At 52.4% G+C, this 20,368-nt stretch overlaps 4 protein-coding genes across 4 annotated transcripts; 2 read left to right on the top strand and 2 right to left on the bottom strand.

Annotated features, from left to right (window-relative positions):
• Window positions 1–337: 337 nt before the first annotated feature.
• AYO21_11307 (hypothetical protein) lies at window positions 338–4,354 on the bottom strand (the record flags this gene model as incomplete). Its single annotated transcript, XM_022661203.1, has 1 exon — window positions 338–4,354. The coding sequence occupies one exon, from the start codon at window positions 4,352–4,354 to the stop codon at window positions 338–340; it is 4,017 nt and encodes a 1,338-aa protein (XP_022506477.1).
• A 5,401-nt stretch (window positions 4,355–9,755) lies between these two features.
• AYO21_11306 (haloacid dehalogenase, type II) lies at window positions 9,756–10,562 on the top strand (the record flags this gene model as incomplete). Its single annotated transcript, XM_022661202.1, has 1 exon — window positions 9,756–10,562. One exon carries the CDS (start codon window positions 9,756–9,758, stop codon window positions 10,560–10,562), a length of 807 nt encoding a protein of 268 aa, XP_022506476.1.
• A 571-nt stretch (window positions 10,563–11,133) lies between these two features.
• Window positions 11,134–12,655, bottom strand: AYO21_11305 (hypothetical protein; the record flags this gene model as incomplete). The annotated part of the gene is made up of 3 exons (XM_022661201.1): window positions 11,134–12,390; window positions 12,448–12,594; window positions 12,644–12,655. The coding sequence occupies 3 exons, from the start codon at window positions 12,653–12,655 to the stop codon at window positions 11,134–11,136; spliced, it is 1,416 nt and encodes a 471-aa protein (XP_022506475.1).
• A 5,077-nt stretch (window positions 12,656–17,732) lies between these two features.
• Window positions 17,733–18,511, top strand: AYO21_11304 (hypothetical protein; the record flags this gene model as incomplete). Its single annotated transcript, XM_022661200.1, has 2 exons — window positions 17,733–17,810; window positions 17,864–18,511. 2 exons carry the CDS (start codon window positions 17,733–17,735, stop codon window positions 18,509–18,511), a joined length of 726 nt encoding a protein of 241 aa, XP_022506474.1.
• Between the last annotated feature and the right edge of the window lie 1,857 nt (window positions 18,512–20,368).

Genomic DNA, 20,368 nt, shown 5'->3' with positions numbered 1-20,368 from the left:
CAGACATATAGGTACAGATCAAGCAAAAGCTTCCTCCCTCAGGTTTTTGCCTATCCATCCCATGCTTTTGCCAACAAATTCCTTTTGGCACATCCAATCCCACATCCTGAGTCAAAGAGAACGCCATCTCCCATTTGCCAGAAAAGGGAATGGAATGGTTTCGGACGAGTAAAAACGATATCTCAAGCTGGTGCTGGATTTCGTCCTGTAATCCACTGCTTGCGCAGAAAAACTGATTCTTTCTTTTTTTCCATCATTGTCACTTGTACACATTATGACTAAAAATCGTCTTTGTAAGGGTCAATGTTTGGGAACACATCGTGGGTGGAGGGAGACCTCAGAACCCGCGCCACGGATCTCTCGATTCGTAGCTCCCTCGTGTGGAGGAGCTTGCTGCCATCATCTCACTGTGCAGCAATGAGTCCACGGGACTGATGCTCTCTCTTCCTTGTTCTGCGCCCCAGTAGCCCATGTCCTTTCTTTTGGGTTGCCCTGATCGCATGAAATTGAAAGACGGCCGACCTGAGGATGTGCCTTGCTCGTGTTCAATGAAGGCGTCCATCCTCATAGTCGTAGTTTGGTTGTTATCCATAAAGGTCGGAAGGGGAGGCCTGCCTGAAGCACTAGCCTCACTGCCTCTTCGGCTGCTAATCACACTTTGCATTCCCAAGCTGGGCGTATATAAGCCACGGTCTGAGGAATAAACCGCCGTGGAATGAACACTTTGCGAATAATTGGATCCCGGTCCGGGTAGACTTGGGGTTACACCGTTTGTGGAGAAGCTCCTGAAAGAGCTGGGTGGCGCTCGAGGCGCTGTATTGCTTCGCTTTCGAGAGTGGCGAGGGATTGTTGGTGGTAGAGCAGGATCCGTCAAGGGATCATAGTAATCGCGAGTAGGAGGTCGCGAGTCATGTACGGGCACCGATCCATCGGTCGTGAAAGACCTCGTGCCGGCGACTGACTTAGCAACGCCTTTCGTCAATCGAATAGAGTCTCGAATTGGTCGTCTGCGAAGTGATCCGGCAAGTGATGGTGCTGGAGCAGGCGACACATCGTGTTCCGGAAGCGGGGGCGGTGGTGGGATGGCGGTGAGATCGTTGACGCTGAGAGGAGAGTGCGATAGGAACGACAACGCCGTCAACCATATATAATGTCGTTCTTGAGATGTCGCTGTGAACTTTAGGGCACGCTGAGGTGTCAAGATAAGAATGGACCTGTTGAAGCTTGCTCCAGTTAATGCCCCTTTGGGCATCGGATTGTCATCCTTGACATCGAGGACGGACTTGATTGTTACTGGTTGACAGTTAGCCCTCGGACAAGCACTCTTCACAATGAACTCACGTTTTCGACCACTCTTGCCCATCAAGGCGGTCCCAGACGTTGGCTGCTTGCTGCTCCACATGACCGCACGCTCATAAGGCGCAAGCCAGACCCATCGCTTGTGACGAACGCCGTTGTTGGTCACACTTTGAGAGATCTCCTCGACGCTCTTATTGGCATCCCAATCCGCCTTCTCAGTCACCCCAAATGATTTTCGTCTCCTTACATATTTGTACATCCATTCTCCGACCATGGTTTGAGCAATAGAATCCACAACCGATGTCTGCTGCATTGATAGCACGTCAGAATTCTGTTTGGTGTGACTGCGCTGTCGACTAGGGCCCGTTGCAATTGACGGCCGAGGAGCGCTTGCTTCCCGCGGATTGCTGTATGGCTCAATCACGGGTGCCGGTGTCGTTGTAGGCATCTGGAAACTTGGCATCTCCGGGACAATCGAGACTCTTGGTTCCAGGGGCGGTGATCGACTGCGTGATTTGCGCGCTTGCGAGTGAGGTGAAATGGCTGGTCCTGATCTCGCCTTTCGCAACATCGGTTTGGCGAATTTGCTGTTCCTTGGTCGTTTGGTTGGTGACGCGTTGCTGCTGCCGGGTGAACTTCTTCCGCCTTCACTGATGGACTTGCCCACCTTGGCTGAGCTATACCGCAAGGGAACGGGGAAGGGAGGCGGGTTGTTGCTCTCCAGAGAGCCGGTGGTGGATTGGGAGTGTGATGACTGGTGCGCAGCGGCTCCACTCGATATCAAGGCAGTTCTTCTCATGTTGTTGGACCTGGCCGATGGAACCCTCTTCAGTTTCAGGCCCATGTTCTGGCGTTGAGACCCTCGGCGTGGGCTGGTCCGAGTCTGGAAGAGAATAGCCTTCATCTCTGGAGGTAGACTGTCTTCAGATAGTCGGAGATTTTCCAATGCAGCTGCCTCGCCTGCAGATACTGCTGCACTCTCACTGACGTCGTCCAACCGAAGGTCCTGGGAGACCATTTTTCCAGACTTGAGAACGAATTTCGCTGTTGGGCGACTGAAGATATCGTCTTCCTCGAAGGTATCTTCTTCGATATAATCATCCCGATTTTCAGCGTCGTCATCGAATCCGGCGAAAAGACTACTTGATCTGACGGGTCGTGGCATATTTGAAGCGAAGTCTCTCGTGAGAGGTCCATTGTCGTTCAAAGGAGGTATCTTGGAGGGCCCAGCGATGGCCGAACGCCTTGACGCAAACATCGAACTACCAGGAGATACTCTGCTGCGAGGGATAGGAGGCGGCACGGCCCTGGATGAAATTGGGGGCCTGTAATGGCTCGACAATGGAGCAGGTGGCATCTCGGACGGTGGAACAATGGCTCGTATGTCAACTCGAATTTCTTCCGTCTGCATAGAAGAAGACTTGTATCCTCCCAGTAGGTGATTGGCAACCTGGGTACTTGCATTCTTGGTTCGGGGTGGTAGCATAACACTAGTTTCAGGTGTGGCAGGTCTGGATGCGGGAGGGATGATGGCAATCAGGGGAACCTTCAGATCGAGAGTCTCCTCGCTCCCAGTGTGTTTGTGGCTGAACTGGTCGAAGACAGGTTGCGCAGCTTCGGTCTGGGTTCCAATGGTGGCGGTCTCGACTCTTTCTAGAGCACTCTCCGGAATGGTAGCTAGCCCTGCGTCGCGCTTGTCAGGTGTAAGGGGTGGACTTGGGAGAGCCTCGACCGTTTGGCAGCCCGAAGATACCATGATAGGCCGTTGCTTTTCCCACGCGATATCAATACTGTCTTGCGGGCTGACCGGGCTTGGGGTGACACTAATCTGTCTGGCATTTGCGATGGAGATTTCCAAGGGTCGGTGGCCATTAGCCTTGGGTCGAGGCTCTGACATCGGCCACGGGGACGCTGGTGGGGAAAATTGAATGGCAGTGTCTACGTATTTGACGCTTGGTCGACGTCGATTCCCATCTGTCGACATGGCACCAGAACGATCATGCTCAGGGCTGTCATTGCGCTCCATGTCCTCAAAGTCGACAGGTAGACCTAACACCTTCCTTGCTTTGATGGACAAGCTGGAGGCGGGTCGAACGTGTTCCTCGGGTAGAGCGTCGGGGGAGACCCGGCCATCGTCGTTGTCGAGCGCATTTAGCATGTCTTCTTCCATTTCATCAAATGCCAATTCGTCTGCCAGGTTGATTGAAATGCCGTTGTGGAAACTTAACACCGATACTCGACCTCCGTGAGTATCACTGTTGACTGACGTCGCACTGTGTCTCCGCCCTCTCCGAGCAATGATGGAGCCTTTACTGGGACTATCCATGATACTGTTGCGACTGTGGGCACGTTCGGTAGGGGAAGCAGGGACTGGCTGTTGCTGAGAATTGGCAAGTTCACTCAGCACCACCTTCAAGCGGCCTTCAGCAATGTGGACTTTGGTTTCCAGGCCACGCTTTTCCGCGAGCCACATCTCCTTGTCCTTGTCCCACAATACCTGGGTCTTGTCGGCGGTTTCCTCCTGGCTTTTGGCCTTTTTCTGAGTTTGTTCGAGACGCTTTCGCAGATCAGTAACATCGCTCAGAGCATCATCCCGTTCTTTCGCCAGGTCGTTGAGGGCGGACAGTGTGCCACCTTCGAGCATCTGCATCTGCCGCTTCACTGATCTCGTCTCCTTGTTAGCCTGCAAAAGGTTGTTATTGAGCACCTCATTTTGAGTCTGCGCCGCATGGAGGCTGATTTCCAACTTTTCAATGTCATTGGTGCGACTCTCGAGGTCTCGCCTCAACGACAGGATTTCGGACACCAGGGAGGCATGGAGCGTGGGTGTAAACCGTCGTGGGTCGAGAGGAGAGATATTCTCGTCCAGAGCAGGGTTAGAATGGAGCGAATCATTACTTCGTCTTTTGCTTGCTCGTTCATCGGGCATTGGAGGAGGCGTAGATGAGGGCGACATGTCTTCGTACCGGCGGGAACGGAGGGATTGGGAACTGGACGGTGTTCGATATGGAGTGTCGGTCGGTGAAGGTAGCGAATAGCTGACCTCGGGGTCCATTATTCGTCGACAGTTGTCGTGCCCTCGAGGAAACTCAGGGTTTCAGGTGCAGCCCGCGTAGGGCATACACATACTCTTGGATCGCTTGGATGGCTCGTCCCTGTGCTTCTGATTTGGGCAACGAATAGTGACATGAATCACTACTCAGCGAGCCGTACAATACATGAGGATGAAAGGCAACAAAACGATTGAATGCAACAACTAAGCCAACAGGGTTCCGCAAAATCGCACAGTGGACTCGTGAAGGGCTTCAAACAGTGTTGCGGTCGAGACGGTGAGATGGTCATGCAAGATTGACGAGACAATGAACAGAACAGAACCAATCCTCATGCAAGCGCAGGCAAAGGAACGGACTGTCTGCAATAGGATTGACAGATGGACAGGGGAAAGCTTGCTGATCTGATTCCAGCCTAGTCTGTGTGAATTGGGGGAAACTGTTCGAGGACCAGGGTGACGATTGACGAGGATGCTGCTCTGAAGCGAAAAGAGTCGAGAAAGGACCGACGAGGCCGGGGCCTGATCCTCTGCCTTGGGTCGAGCGAAGTCTGCTAAAAGTGAAGCTTCGCACAGAATTCAGTACGAGTAGCAGCCATAGGGAAAAGACTGTCTATCGCCCGCACTCGCGTCTGCGAGCGGAGTCCATGGGCCTCATGGGCCTGTTGGACCTTTGAACTTGCTGCAAATGATCGTCCGGCATACTCATAGGCGCAAGATTGGCTCAGGAAATGATTGGGCATGAGGGCATCAATCGCGGGAAAATCATTTCTCAGGGGCATCGCTGGGCGCAGGCGAGGATGGTCTTTCTGACCAGGGACTGCAGGGTGGAGTTGACCAAAGTGAAAAAGGGCTACCACGGCCTTAGGTAGGACCCAAGTGGGAGTAGGGGGGATGAGGCTCGAGCACGGACACTGGTGCGCGGGGCTACTAACTAAGGACCCAGGAAGTAGGCAGGGTTGCTGCCGTGGGCCATGAGCCATGGGCCTTTTATTGGGCGTGGGACGGAGGCTTCCGTCTTAGCCCGGAAGGACCACGCAGCTTGCCTAGTCTGTTTTGCAGTTTCTCGGGTCGTTGAACAGCTGGGGAGTTCCATGGTGGTGGCCACGCTGGGAGTGGTGATAGTGGCGTCAACGTGGGACAAGTGTGGAACTAAAGAAGAACACATGGTGCTTCTGTACGAGGGACTGTTATCGTGGCGTAGAGAGTGTTCTACGAGTACATACCTACGAGTAGGTACCTAGAGAATTATCACAGAGTGACCAGAAGATCGGGGTTCCAGGCTTCAGGCCACTGCAGGTCCGATTGAGCTAATACCCTAGCAGTGCCTTCCTAGGCACTGCTAGGTAAGTCGTTGTACTTGGGTACCTGGTGGGCGGTTTTAGGGTCTTTTCAGCAGCAACGGGCCGGTCTGGAGTCAAGTTCCTGGTGGCATGTCTAGTGTGTTTCATCTTCTCCACCCTGCGCCACTGGGCTACCACCACCGGAAGATTCTCACCAGTAGCTGGTCAACTAGCCTTTGTGTCTGGGGGGGGCTAATCAAGCTTGGACCTAAAGCTTGCCAATTGATCGAGGTATCAAATTTGACAATTTCCTGGGTCAGGGAAGAAACACTGATATCCTTTCTCGTGGCTATCATTTGACAGTTGTGCCTCGTGGGTGATGGGTATTGATGCGAGGTCTGGAATGTGAGTGGAAGAAGAGGGTGTGTAGGAATAACGAGGGGAGTGGTCATTGGCTGTGATTGTGCTACTGTACGTACAAGAGCTGCATACAGTACATGCAAATGAAGGCGTAGGTAGTGCCTCTAGGCATGAGTTTGAGCAGGTCTCCCTCCAGGTCTCCCTGGACCTGTAGCCTGTAGGCTGTAAGTCTTTTCGCTCCCCCCGCGCCCTTCCCCTTCTAACTCCGCCTAGGCTTCCTGCATCTCTCCCTAGAGACTCGTAATCCTGGTAAATGCATCGGACAAAGACCACTGTCACGGATTCACGGCATGCAACATGAACTGTTTGCTCCCCCCAGGTCACTTCCGTTGTCCGTGCCACTTACTTGTACAAGGAAGGTAGGTGGGTATTCGTAGATGCTCGTATGAAGCCCGGGCTTGACTGGGTGTTTGCTTTGCTTGGCTCAAAGGGGCCCGCATCATCATACTCCATCATCATCATTATTGTTGTGATCATATTTCTCCTTGTGTCTATCTACTGTCTCTCTCGCTTCTCCTCTCATTCTCGCTTACACCAACTGTCTTTGCTAGTCATGACCTATTTGGGTCACCATCCCGTCATATCGAGTCAGCCTGCACCACCTGTGTCTTGAGTGTTTGGATCCTTTTTTCTCGTTTGCGTCTGGGAGGTACTAGGGTAAGCTTTGCCGCAACTCCGTCCCTCGTACTCCATCCTCGTATGGCCCCTCGTAGATGAAGCCATATTTAGGGTTTTGTTCTTCCCTCGACTCGTAACAAATCTCTTCTTGTTTGGCATTAAATTCTCCGAAGTCAAGGTTTGGTTGGCTGATTTTGTTCCCGACAAATGCTGATCATGCTCCGTGCACCGACAAACCATCGCACACACTATCAGTCGCTTGCCCTACTCGTACCTGTCTGTGTCTGGACATTGACAAGGATGAATCCTACCAAGCCTACCAACTAACACTAACCTTTTCATCACACTTTAACATCTGTTTTATCACACTTGTCAACAAATAGTTGTATGCACCTACTATTACACCTTGTCCCATCACATATTTTTAAATCAAAGGCGAACAATAACAACAATAACATCACAAGTTCCTTCGCCAGTGCCGCGTTGCCGCAATCATGTGTATGCCATACATGATCTGCCAATCTTCCTATCTCTTTCCCCTCCTCCTTCCGGTGGTGGCTTTTCTTCTTTCTTGGTAATTCATCCCGCTTGTTCGCCTCGTGTTCCAAGAGCTTGTTAAACGTTCCCGGACCCCTCTTCCCCCCCCTTCGCTTGCCCTCTCGGTGCCCATGCACCATGGACTAGGTTCTTGTTATCATGTCGGTTGCGTGTGACTTTGTTTCACCTTCCCTTGCCCTGCCATTGTTACTACCAGGCTTGCCAGGTTTATCCACGGCTCGTTGGGCATCGTGGCCGTCTCCGCGTAGTTTGATTGCCCACCACGGGCTTCCTTTCCCCTGATGTCGATCAAACTGGAGTTTTACCTACGAGCATGATGATCACCCTACCTACCTCCTACCGAGTACGGATGGAGTCTCTCGTCTCACTTACTCACTCTATCGAACCTCCCTGGCTTCGCCTGGCGTACCTGGCGTGCCCGGACTCGAGGAATACCCAGGTAGGTAGAAGGAATGGCGCCAACCACAAACTCCACAAAAGTTCCTTCCCTCTTCCCTTTTTTTCCCTTCTAGTAACCAGTTCCTCCACAATCCCACAAAACGCCTCACTTGTTTGTTCGAGGGGGAATCATCCTCAAAGTGACACAGGGTCAGTCAGTCAGAGAGACGTGCGGAGATACGAACCATGAGTACCGAGTGCTCTCGCGTAGAAGTCTCTCGGAGAAACAAACGCCTTGATTGTCAATTGTTGTCAATGATCAATTGACGAAAGGAGGAAGGAGAACGTTAGTTGGTGCCGAGGGTTGGAGTCTCCCCCGAAACTTGTGAACCGGTACCGAGTACAATCACACAATCACATAATCTAGCCTGTGAGTTGTATCAGTGCCCAGTATCTATTGAACTATAGTTCATGCGTACACCATGCTCCGTAATGACTAGGGCAAAAACACCGTCGGTGTATCATTACTCATCATCAGATATTTCGCTCGCACCTGTCGAATCTCTACCTGGGCACATGTCGTATCCGATACCAACTCTTCACCAGTAATGCATTGACATGATCCTCCAGCTCAGTATGACTACGAGTACTGATGTGACAGTTTCTAGGTGGTACATCTATTACCTACAGGTACAAGGAGAGCTCTTCGCCGTTTATAGTGAGAGTTCTTCTCCAATGCTTACGGAGTACTTCTCCATGGTAATTTTTGGCGGATTTCACTCGTACATGATATGACGTACGACCTTTCTGTCATTTAATTTGAAATACGGGTCGGCGAGGGCACCACTCACCACGACAGTCACGTCTTCTACCGAAGTTTGCGCCGGAAAAATGGCTACGAGAACTTACTTCTCATCCTCTAGCGCACTCGAGATGCGTTAGACCGACTACCGGACTTTTAGGGGTAGGATATCGACGAGGTGGCAATTCAGATGGATCACACTCGGAGACGACTTCTTCCAAAGCTGAGCGCCTGCTACGTTGATGTCAGTTTGTCTCGACACAGGACATGACAAGTCGCAACTTACAAGCAATACTTCACTTCCATCCCATGAGGCTTGAAGGACCAGATCGACCTGGAGAGACTCGCACTCGGAAAGACTTTGGTCCAAGACAACCCTGTTCTCCTCTGGCCTTTGAGAGTTGAGTTGAGAGCAGCACTCAAAAAGGCGAGGGTAAAACCCCGCAGACGCCCAATCGAGCACACACGGTGGGTGGCCATCAAGCCAGATGATGTTCCGAGGCAAGAGATCCAGATGGCAGAGGACAAGTTCCATTTGTTGAAACGAACCCCGCGCTGACGTGTTGAAGAGGCGTATATTGAACCACCTCACTAGGTCTTCCATTGAGGCAATCGTCGGACATTTCGCATCGCTAAAAAAGGGTGCTGAAGGAAGGTCCTCCGGCGAGCGAACCAGGTATTTGCCACTTTTGAGATGCGAAATGCTGGAGAATTCGAGACATGTCACGTATTTGAGCTGGATTGGTAATAGCCTCCTTTCTTTCTCCTTTCATGTAATCCATGACCATATAGCCATGTTGGGTGCATGTCTCCTAGGGTCTTTGAAATATCGGTACACTCTCGGGATGCGTACAATTTCAGGATCGAGAATCTCGAATGCTTTCATTTGATTACGAGCTTCATCCTCACTCGGCAAGAACCCAGACTTCACAACCAGGAACTCATTCAGTCTGAGGACCTTGTTGTCGCTGGCTGGATGACTGAGGAGATTATCTGGAATGAGGTAGTCGATGTGATTCACAGAACTTTGCGGACTGACAGACATGAACGATGGAGTGAGGTTCTCACAGCCTTGCCACAGTCGATTAAAGCAGAAAGATTGGGCAAGCTGACGACAAGCCCTTCGAGGAGAATGACATCGTATTTTGAAATCCTGTATCTGTTCGATACGAGCCCATGAAATCTACGCTTATCCCGAAACGGGAAGAGGGCCTGACGGTATCCCCGCGCCCCTCTTTCGCAATAGGATGCCGATTTCGCTACATTACTGTACATATCAATCCAGGTGAGAGGAGGAGGAGGGGAGAAAAAAAAACGTATCATCACAATTCGATCAAGAGAGAGAAATATGTCCCTCACAAACCCCCCAAAAGCCCTGCTCACTGATGTCTTTGGCACCGTGGTCGACTGGCGCTCGACCGTGACAAAGTACCTCGACCTCTCCGCGTCGGAGGCGCTCAATTCCCCGACGGCGTCGATCCCCAGCGGCGTGCGCACGGCCGCAGCGCAGGTGTCGTGGGCGGCGGTCGCGCAGCTGTGGCGCGTCTCGTACTACAACTTCACGCGGACGTACGACCCGGCGGCGGCGCAGCGGGACCCGTCCAAATTCAAGACGGTGGACCAGCACCACGTCGAGGCGCTGCACGGGCTCCTGGTCGACCACGGGCTCGACGGCCTGTGGACCGACGACGAGGTCCAGAAGATCAGCATGATCTGGCACTTTCTCGACCCGTGGCCCGACTCGTCGCCGGGCCTGGGCCGGCTCAACGCCCGCTTCGAGACCGCCACCCTCAGCAACGGCAACACCGCCCTGCTGCGGGACCTGGCCTCGCACGGCAACCTCCCCTACAAGCACATCGTCTCCGCCGAGGACTTTGGCGCCTACAAGCCCCACCCCAGCGTCTACCTCGGCGCCGCGGAGAAACTGGGCCTGCAGCCCACCGAGTGCGCCCTCGTCGCCGCCCACCTCGGCGATCTTAAGGCCGCTCGCGGCTGCGGCTACCAGACCATCTACATCGATCGGCCGCAGGAGGAAAGCTGGTCCAAGGAGGACACGGAGGAGGCGAGAAAGCAGGGCTGGGTCGACATGTGGATCGGCCTCGACGAAGGGGAGGGAGGCTTTCTCGAGATCGCCAGGAGATTTGGCATCCAATAAACCAAACTCGATATATAAAACCCCGTTTTATACAGATAAACAACCAAGAGACAGGGCCGCGCAAGTGCCCATTGGCTTTAACCACACAAGTCCAGGAAAGGAATGAGATGAACCATGGTTCTTCAAAAGTGTCGTGGTCATGATTACCGAACACAATAAGTACTTCGGATTACCTCGTTATTTGTATAGTAGATATTTCCCCACACAAACCCCCAACTGGTAGTGTCGCTGTGTTGTCGCCAGAGGTCCCACGCTTGTGTTTCGTTTATAAAGAGAGTACACGCTTTTCTCCCAGGTAGGTAGACAGATTAGACAGTCAAGTCAAGTCTCGTCTCCTTTGGCTCCTTGTGCAATTTTGCGTCGATTGTCGAACATTCACTCACTTCACCCACTCGTTTGGGCCACTCATTCCCTGATCAGCTTCAATTAAGCATTCCTTGTATGTGACATCTCTTTCTTCGCAGTAGCTCGAGTGGTTCGGATTGCGGGCAACGTTGATTGTTGCTGGTATCCCTGTATCCTCTCTTCTTCCACGCAAGCGAGCTCGGGCCAAATTCCCAGCGTTGTAGCGCTATAGCGCCAAATGCATGCTCGGGGCGCCCATCTTCTTCTCGGCCTTCTTCGCCGCCTTGTACCACTTGGCGTTGGCGTCGCTGTATGTGGTTCGCCTCTTAATCACCCTGCGCGGGTGGAACTCGCCGTTCTCGTCAAAGCCCGCGTCTCCGTCGTCCTCGTCCCCTCCGTCTCTAGTGCTGGCGGGACTGCCCACGCTGGTCGTCGCGGCCGCGGTGGTCGGCGTGGTGACGCTGTCCTCACCGCCCACGTCGGGGGAATCGACGTCCGCGCCGAAGATGGCGCCCATGCCAGCCTTGTCTCCATTGGCGCTGAACGGGTTGGCTGAGGCGCCTAGGTTATTGCTGTCGAGCGTTAAGCCGTTCACTTTTCTGGTGGTACCCTCGATCAGTTCCTTCTCCTCTTCGTCCGTCAGAGGTTCAATGTCGGGAACCGGCCCGGCGGGGATGATCAGCGTCCATCCAAAGTCGGTCCCGCCGTGCACCTGACGACCCTTGGCTCGGAGGTAGCCATACTTGTAGACTTCAAAGAATGTGGTGTTTTTGAACACGCCACCATTGGTGCGGTCGGACGTGTCCCAGTAGAGGTTGCGCAACCACTTCGAAAGACGAGGGTAGTCGTGCCGGATCATTTTCAGATTGCAATTGAAGATGTTGTAGTATGCAACGTCAAAACGCGCGAGGGTGGTGTATAGCCTGATGTCCGCTTCGGTGATTTGTCCGCCAAACAGGTATGGTTGGTGGGCGGGATTCTTCAAGTGTTCCTCCAGACGATCGAGTGACTTGAACAGAGGGTAGACGTTGGCATGGTAGGCTTCCTGTGTGGTTGCGAACCCTGTCTTGTACACGCCATTGTTGATTGTGTTATATACCCACTCGTTCATGGCGTCAATCTCTGCCCTCAGGTGCGGAGGGTAGAATCCCCCGCCAGGTTTGTTGACCTCCCTCTGATCAGGTTCCAAGAAATCGTCAAATTGATCATACAGCATGCGGATAATCTCGGACGACTCGTTGTTCACTATTGTCTCCGTCTTCTTATCCCATAGCACGGGCACGGTATAACGGCCAACATATTCTGGATCGGCCTTCAAGTAGAGCTGCTTCAGGCCCGTGAAGCCATACAAGGGATCGGCCCCCAAGCTGCCGTTTCGGCCGGTGAAGGTCCAGCCATTCTCGGTCAAGTCGAAGTCGGTGGTAATGAGCTGGATGACGGGTTCGAGAGACTTGAGTCCGCGGACGAGGATTGTTCGATGTGCCTTGGAACCAAGTGTCAGCCATAGATCTGTCTCACAGGGATGTTGGAGCTGGCCTACCCAAGGGCATCCGTAGTTCCCATAAAGGGCATATCTGTCCTTTTCAGGTGTGAACTTGGAACCTGGCTCTTTGGAGATCCAGTTACGGAACTGGCTATCTTTCCGGCGAAAGTGGCCGTCTGCATCGGCATGCTGATGCGTCGGTCGCTGGCATTAAGTTAGTCGGGGTTGGAAAGACGGACATCAGTAACCTTACTGGGTCCCCCATGGTGTCGAGCTGGAGCTTGATCGTAATTATCAGAGCCGAGTGAGAGAGGAAGCCGGGAATTCAGGAATCCAAGGTGCACTGAACAGAATGGGCGGAGATAGTTCAGAGCTTCAGCGCAGGATACACGAAGTCGCTTTGTGCTTGGACTCGGGACGATATTCTGTGCAGAGAGATCGGTCACACCAACCAACGCACAACAGGGCCAATATATGCAGCTGATGACAGCAACGAGAAAGAGAAGACGAAGTGACGAAGGTGAGGATTTCAAACCCAACCTGAGGCCTTTCCGCAGACCAATTGTTCAGCTGTGCCTCGAACGTCTCAGCTTCGGGTATGGTGCTTACTTGATACTTTTCAGGCTCTCCGCGCCCCGATTCCGCCCCGCAACAGCAGTACGAGTTGAACGGGCGCCTGCACGTGCATGAGGCTGCAATGCCCTTTCGGAGTCCGTATTTCTGGTTCGAGTCTCTTGACTTGGTCGTCGAGCTTCAACCGAGCCGTCTGGGGGCCGAGAAGAGCGTCTCTAGTCAGTTCGTGGTTGGCCGTAAACAGTAACCGCCAGCCCTCCCAAGTTGTGCCGAGTGCTCTGTAGGCATTGGGGAAAATCATCGACGTCATGGCTGCTGCGGCCGTATCTTGAGGACGCGCATACGGCAAGGAAATAATGACTGTCCCGGTGATGTGGCGCTCGTGGCATCTCTTCGAGGCTTACCAAGGACAGACGCCACTATCTGGAGGAGGTGAAGGGTTTCCTACTAATACCAAACAGCCTCATCCTTTTGAGATAATCAAAGAAAGCTCTTTGCTCTTCTCTGAGTTTTTGGGAATGCGGGGTGATGGGCGACGAAGGGGTTTCTGACTTAACATACCCGCCTTTGTCATCGAGTTGGCTGCAATGACTGGCACAACTGAGATGAATAATTATAAGCGCCAGGAATTCCGTTGCTATTCACCTCGTCGGCAGTTCACATTGAAGCAGTTGATCTGAATGATCTGGAAGAGGTCGGAATAGCCATTGACGGTACAGTACAATATTTGGCGCTGGCTTAATATGGATTCCACTCGAGGACTGCATGCACTGGATGATCTGAGAAATTCTTGTGTCCAGCTGGGTATTGACAAAACTGATTCGAGTCGCTGTTTGCTTACCTGCCTTCATGCTCGTGCCATCGAGAATGAGAGGCTGCGTCCATGCTGGACTAGTGTTGAAGACGCAATCCTGGACAAGCGACAACAGCCACCACTTAACTGGTACTATCTGAAGGTGTCCCACGATGTCACTACGATTTATTCAACGCAACTATTGCTCCACAAGGAGCTCCTTCGCTCTCTTCTCATGCATATCGCTTTACGCTTGCAATTGTGCACCGAAGCCACAGGCAACCTTATCCAAAGTGCAGCTAGGCGCATGATAGCGGTGAGGTAGAGTGACCTATTGAGGTGAATAACTGCATCGTGCACCCTCTACTGTAGCGCTGCTTTGCTGTCCCTCTTGTCCTCGCTAAATGTCGGAATCGGGGTTGCTTCGTTGGTGCAGGTGCGCGTGCTTGGACAAGCCAGTCGTGGGTGGGCGCAGATTTCACATGAAAGACCTGGGGGCCAATAAAAGAGGAAGGTGAGAGTTCATTGTACAAAGAATCGCCTCGCTTTTGGCGGCCAAGACGTGGTGATCGGCAACGCCTCGCATTGATGACTCTGCATGGAACATCGGCTGTGACAGGCCTTGTGGAGGGAGGACACAGAGAGAGATGTGACCCCACGTCGAAGAAACAATCCACATTCGTCTAGCCACAGGATAGCAATATCAAAAAGGCTCGCAGTATCCGAAACCTTTGTTGACTTGGTTTGGATTTGTCAAGGAAACCACGTTATCGACCCTCCCAGCCACCTTGATAGAAGAACTATCTTATCGGATAAGAACGACGGCCCGTCTGGAAGATGGCAGGACGTCGAGCTTAAATCAGCATCAACGAGATTCGGGTCTTTAGGGGGAGTCTGATGAAGACGGGCGAAGTTCTTCATCATCAAGCCAGGTGAAGTTGCTTCTGCGATAAGGGTCGATGAGGGGCGGCGAGGGGCGGCGTGGACCGAATACCTATTTTCGCTGAAGCAGAAGGCTTAACCGTTGAACATTATGTAGAATTGGATGGTGTGTTACCTTGGATGCTAAACAATGCAGACAGCTATTGCAGAGATCGCATTATGATTTGCTTGTTGGTGAGCAATATGCCGGAAGCCAGGAGTTGCACACACCACTATTATTCCCTGCTCATTTTTCGATTGCTTGCGTCGAGCTTCCCATGAAGTGCCAAAGGTTCGTGTTTCTGTCCACCCAACCCACCATCATATGGCGCCTGCATTATGCAGGGAAAAAAAAAGCTTCGAGGTTGACACGGTCGCCAGCTGACAAGTTGTGGCCAATGTCCATGGTGCTGGCGAATTAGCTTTGGGCGGAGCCCGCCACGCAAGCCGAACACTATCAGATATTGATTGCATGAAGCAATGAATGGTGAGAAGCTGTCATCGCTTCACCGTACTCTTCAACCTCGTAAACAAGACATGATCTGCAATAGCATGGCCTTGATACATGAAGGACCCCTCAGTTTGTGAAAGGTCACCGAAAGGCGGCCGCTGCGCGTGGCCTGACTCTCATCACTGCGAACTGCGGGCATTCTCCTGGATTCGCGAGCAGTCACTTAGCCCTCAGAACTGCCCATCGGACCCGTCTTCTCTTATTTCTCCGACGGTCGGATCCCCCTATTTATTTTTTTGTCTTGCAAGTTCTGACACGGACATTTCTCACAGGATTATTCGAGTTCCGAGATTCGGGTAATGGAGACCTCCTCCAACGGAATGATGCAACAGTGGCAGGGATCTGGGGCAACCGGGGATCGAGTACGGTGGGACATGGTATTACTCCATAGGGAGGACCTCCATTCGGAATGGACCCAATAGTTGATCCGCAAAGGTTGGATTCGAGGTCGGGGGTGCGCGGATGTATCCCGATGGACACCTTAGAAAGTGTATAGCGATGTTTCGTCTGCTGGTTAGGCTGACGGGGAGGGAAGGTTTGTTGCTTAAGTGCTTGACTTTGGTGTTGGTGGTTGTGACTTTGGTTCCCCCCTCCCAATCTGCTGCCTACGAGTGGTGTCAGTTGCCGGGGGACAAGACTCGGGGACTACTCGTATAGGCAAACAGCGAGAGAATACCGAGGGGGAATAATAAAAAGGGGGATGGAGATGGAGAATCAAAGTCAAGGGACGGGAGACGAGAGGCCAAGGGGCGAGAAAAGGTAAGTAGACAAGGTGCCTAGCTACCTGCGGCCACGACTACCTGTACCTAGTGGTTAAGTACGCGGTACTTGGGACTCTGACTATGACCTAATGAGAGGACTGGTTACAATGACTGGGTGCAAGAGTTACAGCTCGGCTCGAATGGCTACTACAACGCCGCTCAGAAGAGCGGGTGAGTAGTTGTGGGAGCAGTCACAAACATATATACATGTATCTACCCAAGGCAACCATACCTGGGTCTGGTGTTGACCAATGCAGGCTCAGGCGCAGGCGCAGGCAGATGCACGGGTACAGGCACAGGTGCAGCTCCTGCGGGTGCATCCTACATACTGGCAACACTTCGAGTAGGCTTTAACTAGTCATGCAGGTCTGGAGGCGAAGGGGTCATCCATGTAGTTTGTCTTGGGGCGTTGGGGGCTTGGACTGGTACGAGTAGTACCTTAGCAGCTTAGCAACCACTGGCAACCTAGGTAGGCAAGTAGGCACTGAGGCCCAGCGGTCACTGGGCACCGACTCATGCCTAGCCCAGCTTCTCCATTCCCATCCACCATCTTCTACCACCAAAAGGTGGACCTCTAGGTAAAGCGTTGCCGAAAAGGACATCCCACGGCGTCTGCAGTGCTCATGGCCTGCAGCGGGCACAATGCACACCCGCACCATCCCCAAGCCGTAAATCTGCAAAAAAAATATCGTCCCTTGCGTGGTCCAGTGCCTGTTTTCTTTTCTTGCCTTTGCCACCTTTTTCCGAGCAATCATCTGTCTGAAGCAAACCACACCCTCAATCCCAGGGACGCTCTTCAACGCCTCGCATACATATGTCAGATCCCCCCATATCGACATCTTACTCAGGTCTCTCTGCACTGCCAGCGCCCGGAGCTCCCATTGGTCCATAAACCCCCGTCGCTCCCAACCGCATTCGCCCCCAAAGAAGCAGCCACCGCAGGACAATCCTCGAAAAAGTCATCTCAGCCTCGAGACATCTTCGAGACACTCCCGAACCTCTTAGAATCGACTCGACTTCGCCTGTCCTCGAACACCCTCAAGTGCCCATTTCCCGTCAAAATTCATTTGTGACCACTTCCGATTGATCGGTAAAAGCAACGTCGGCTCAAGTGACAGAACCTTCGTCCACAAGGTTTGCTTTCCCTCCCAGAAATCACCCCCTCAAATAATACCCCGAACTGCAGGACTGATCAGCGACTTCCTCCTCCGGTGACAGGTCTCCCACCAGCGAATCCTCCCTCCCCTGCGTCTCGTTTTCCGTTGATCGACTGCCGACCTTCAAAAGTCACCCTGTCTCGTTCCGATCCTTGTGCAACTTGCAGTGCTCTCGCCGTACCTTACATTTGCCTGTTAAAAGTGCTGTCTGCCAGTCGATCCCCTACAAGCGACCCATTGCGACAGTCGACATTCTGTCCAGCCTCCAGCGTGTATTGGACACCATTCAACTGGATTTTGATTCAGAGAAGAATATCGAACAAAGACTTCCGGCGTGTCACCAGCTGACTGCATTGAATTGCTCCCTTCAATTGGTCCAGTGACACTTGATCCCGTCGAGGTCCAGGTCAAGACCCTCGGACAACACCCTTCCCGCGGCTGGTGACGTTCTATTGAACATACCGAATATACATTGTCCAACCCTTCGCAGTTGCGCGCTTTCGCACGAGCGGATGTGTCGATCCTGTTTGTCAGGTCTGCCAGGGTCTTTGTGAGACGTTTCCAAGCTCGAACTTTCAGGTTTACCATTGCCCACCCCAAGTCGGCATCGAGGACTGGCATACATCATGACGGGGAAAATGACCCTATATAAATTGGTGGTGCTGGGAGATGGTGGTGTCGGGAAAACGGCTTTGACCATTCAGGTTTGTGTGGACCGACCTCCTTGCGTCAGCTGGATGCTAAACCTCCCTTGCAGTTGTGCCTGAACCATTTTGTTGAAACCTACGATCCTACCATTGAAGACTCTTATCGGAAACAAGTCATGATAGACCAACAGGCTTGTATGCTCGAAGTTCTCGATACTGCTGGACAGGAAGAATATACTGCTCTCCGCGACCAATGGATCCGGGACGGTGAAGGGTTTATCCTTGTCTACAGCATCACGTCGAGAAATTCTTTCAGCAGGATCCAAAAGTTCTATTCCCAGGTGCAACGAGTCAAGGAATCTGGCCATCCCAATTCGCCCACCGGGGCAAATTATCTCCAGTCTCAAATGTCCGGACAATCCACGTACAATGGCCCTCCCATCATTATGTTGGTTGGCAATAAGAGCGATCAACACCATGAACGCGAGGTTCCTTTCCAAGAAGGTCAAGCACTGGCCAAAGATTTGGGATGCGAGTTTGTTGAGGCATCGGCCAAAAATTGCATCAACGTGGAAAAGGCCTTCTACGATGTTGTGAGACAGCTGAGAAGACAGCGACAATCACCCATGAAAGCCATTGACCGGAAAGGCACAAACTATATGTCACAGCCTAGTCCACGCAACAACTTTGATTCGGATCATCAGCGGATATACCGTGATCACACCAAAAAGCGCAGCACCAAGTGTGTTATTTTATGAATGCGAGTCGGGCTTTATTAAACCCCACTACCCGGGGACTGATGCCTGATATGAAGCTATGAGCCATTCATGTCTAGAGCTGGCGACAAGTGAGGGTGTCAGGGACCTGTGGTGCAACCCCCAAATTCCCTCTGTCATCCCCCAGAATTCCACACTTGTCATGACCAAGGACGCACACAACCGCGTCTTGTACCTGTGGACGGCGAGTAATCCAGTCTTTCAGGACATGGATATCCTCGGCACTTGTTGTCCACAAGGCACCTTTTATCCGCATTTTCCCTCGATCCCACTACGCCCAACAACAGCTCCTGTCTCCCTTGCCTTGGGTTGAGAAGAGTCGTCGACACGGAGAAAGCTTAGAACAGCGACGGGACCTGTTACAGTTGGAGAATTACCATATAAGCTACAGTACAGCAGCACGATTTATCAAACTCCAGTGTACAATATATTCACGTCTAAGATACTAGAAAGGGACATGTCACGGAATGTCTGAAGTTTTGCACAGGCTGGTTAGGTCTGAGGGAAGCTACATGTCTTGCGACCAATTTTTTTCTCGTCGTGGAGTAAAGACGGACCAAAATCTTTGATGGGTACGGAAAGATGATGGTGGCATTTCTCCCCAGAGTCCAAGGAGGACATCGGAATCACAGCCCCATCTGGCATGGTTTACAGGAACCGGTGTCGGGACGACAACCAATGTGGCGCGGGCCTTTTCCAGTTCCAACCTGAGAAGCCGATGTCGTATTCAGACGGACCTTGTACATATTGGGCATGAGGTTTGATGGGGATGGAGATTAAGAAGGAGGGCCTTTGATATCTACCTACATGAAGGAGGGGGGCCAGCTGTCAACCTGACCTTGGACTCGTATGGCTGGAGCCTGGGGAATGGCGTATGGCGTATGGCGAATGGTGAATGCACCAGACCAAAAAGGAGGCATGGAGAAAGCAATCAAATTAACACGAGTATTTTTACGTTTTGCAGGACTAGAAGAGAAATCCAGCGAACCAGGCAGGTTAGCAGTGGCAGTGGCAGTGACAGGGAACGTTAAAAGTTTGTACCTCGTACCTATGCGAGGACTACCTGGACCACCTGGACTACCTGGACCCCCTACAGGACCTAAGTACCGAGTACCGAGTAGATAACCGTCTCAGTTCTCGCGTGCTTCGTGCTTCGCGTGGTGAACGCTGGGCGCTGGACGCTGGACACTTCGACGGGGAAAGTCTAAGGCAGACTGAGTTGTGCCCGAGTACTCGGTACTGTGCAAGCAGAACAAGGTAGTAGTAGACAGTAGTAGACAGCAGTGCATAGTTTGTACCGTTGCATCTCTGGTTCCTACCTATTGCCAATTACTACTGTGCACAAGGGTATGCGGTACCTAGGTACATACCTTCTTGGTGCTCCGTCCTCATGTGCCGACCGACTCCCAAATACCCTCTCACTCTCTTGTCCAGTCCAGCACATCTCCCCCACGTTTGGTCAAGCGTCCTCTTGCCAGAGACTCGAGTACCTCATCTCATCTCTCACCTCGTATTGAAGCAAGGTGTGAAACAGCCGAGAGCAAGTCCAACACTACATCCCTCGGCTTGCTGGCTTGCTGGCTTGCAATACCTCGTATACATGTTCCAATAGTTCCTCCATCCAAACCGATATAGACAACGGGCGCTGCTTGGGGAAGAGTTTATTTCCCTACGGCACCTCAAGAGCCCAGAAACCCGAGACCACAAGCGCCGCCACATGTTTCTCAATGCGAGACAAGGTTATATCGGCCCTCTTCATCTACTCCTCTCCCGCGTCGTTGGCTTGCATGTGCACCTCCGTCACAACACAACGGACGCAACGGTCTGGAGACATTTTCC

The sequence above is a fragment of the Fonsecaea monophora genome (assembly GCF_001642475.1).
Source record: "Fonsecaea monophora strain CBS 269.37 chromosome Unknown Scaff153, whole genome shotgun sequence".
NCBI classification, from domain to species: Eukaryota; Fungi; Ascomycota; class Eurotiomycetes; order Chaetothyriales; family Herpotrichiellaceae; genus Fonsecaea; species Fonsecaea monophora.
The sequence above is the reverse complement of the archived record's forward strand: the minus strand, read 5'-3'. Positions and strand labels throughout refer to the sequence as shown.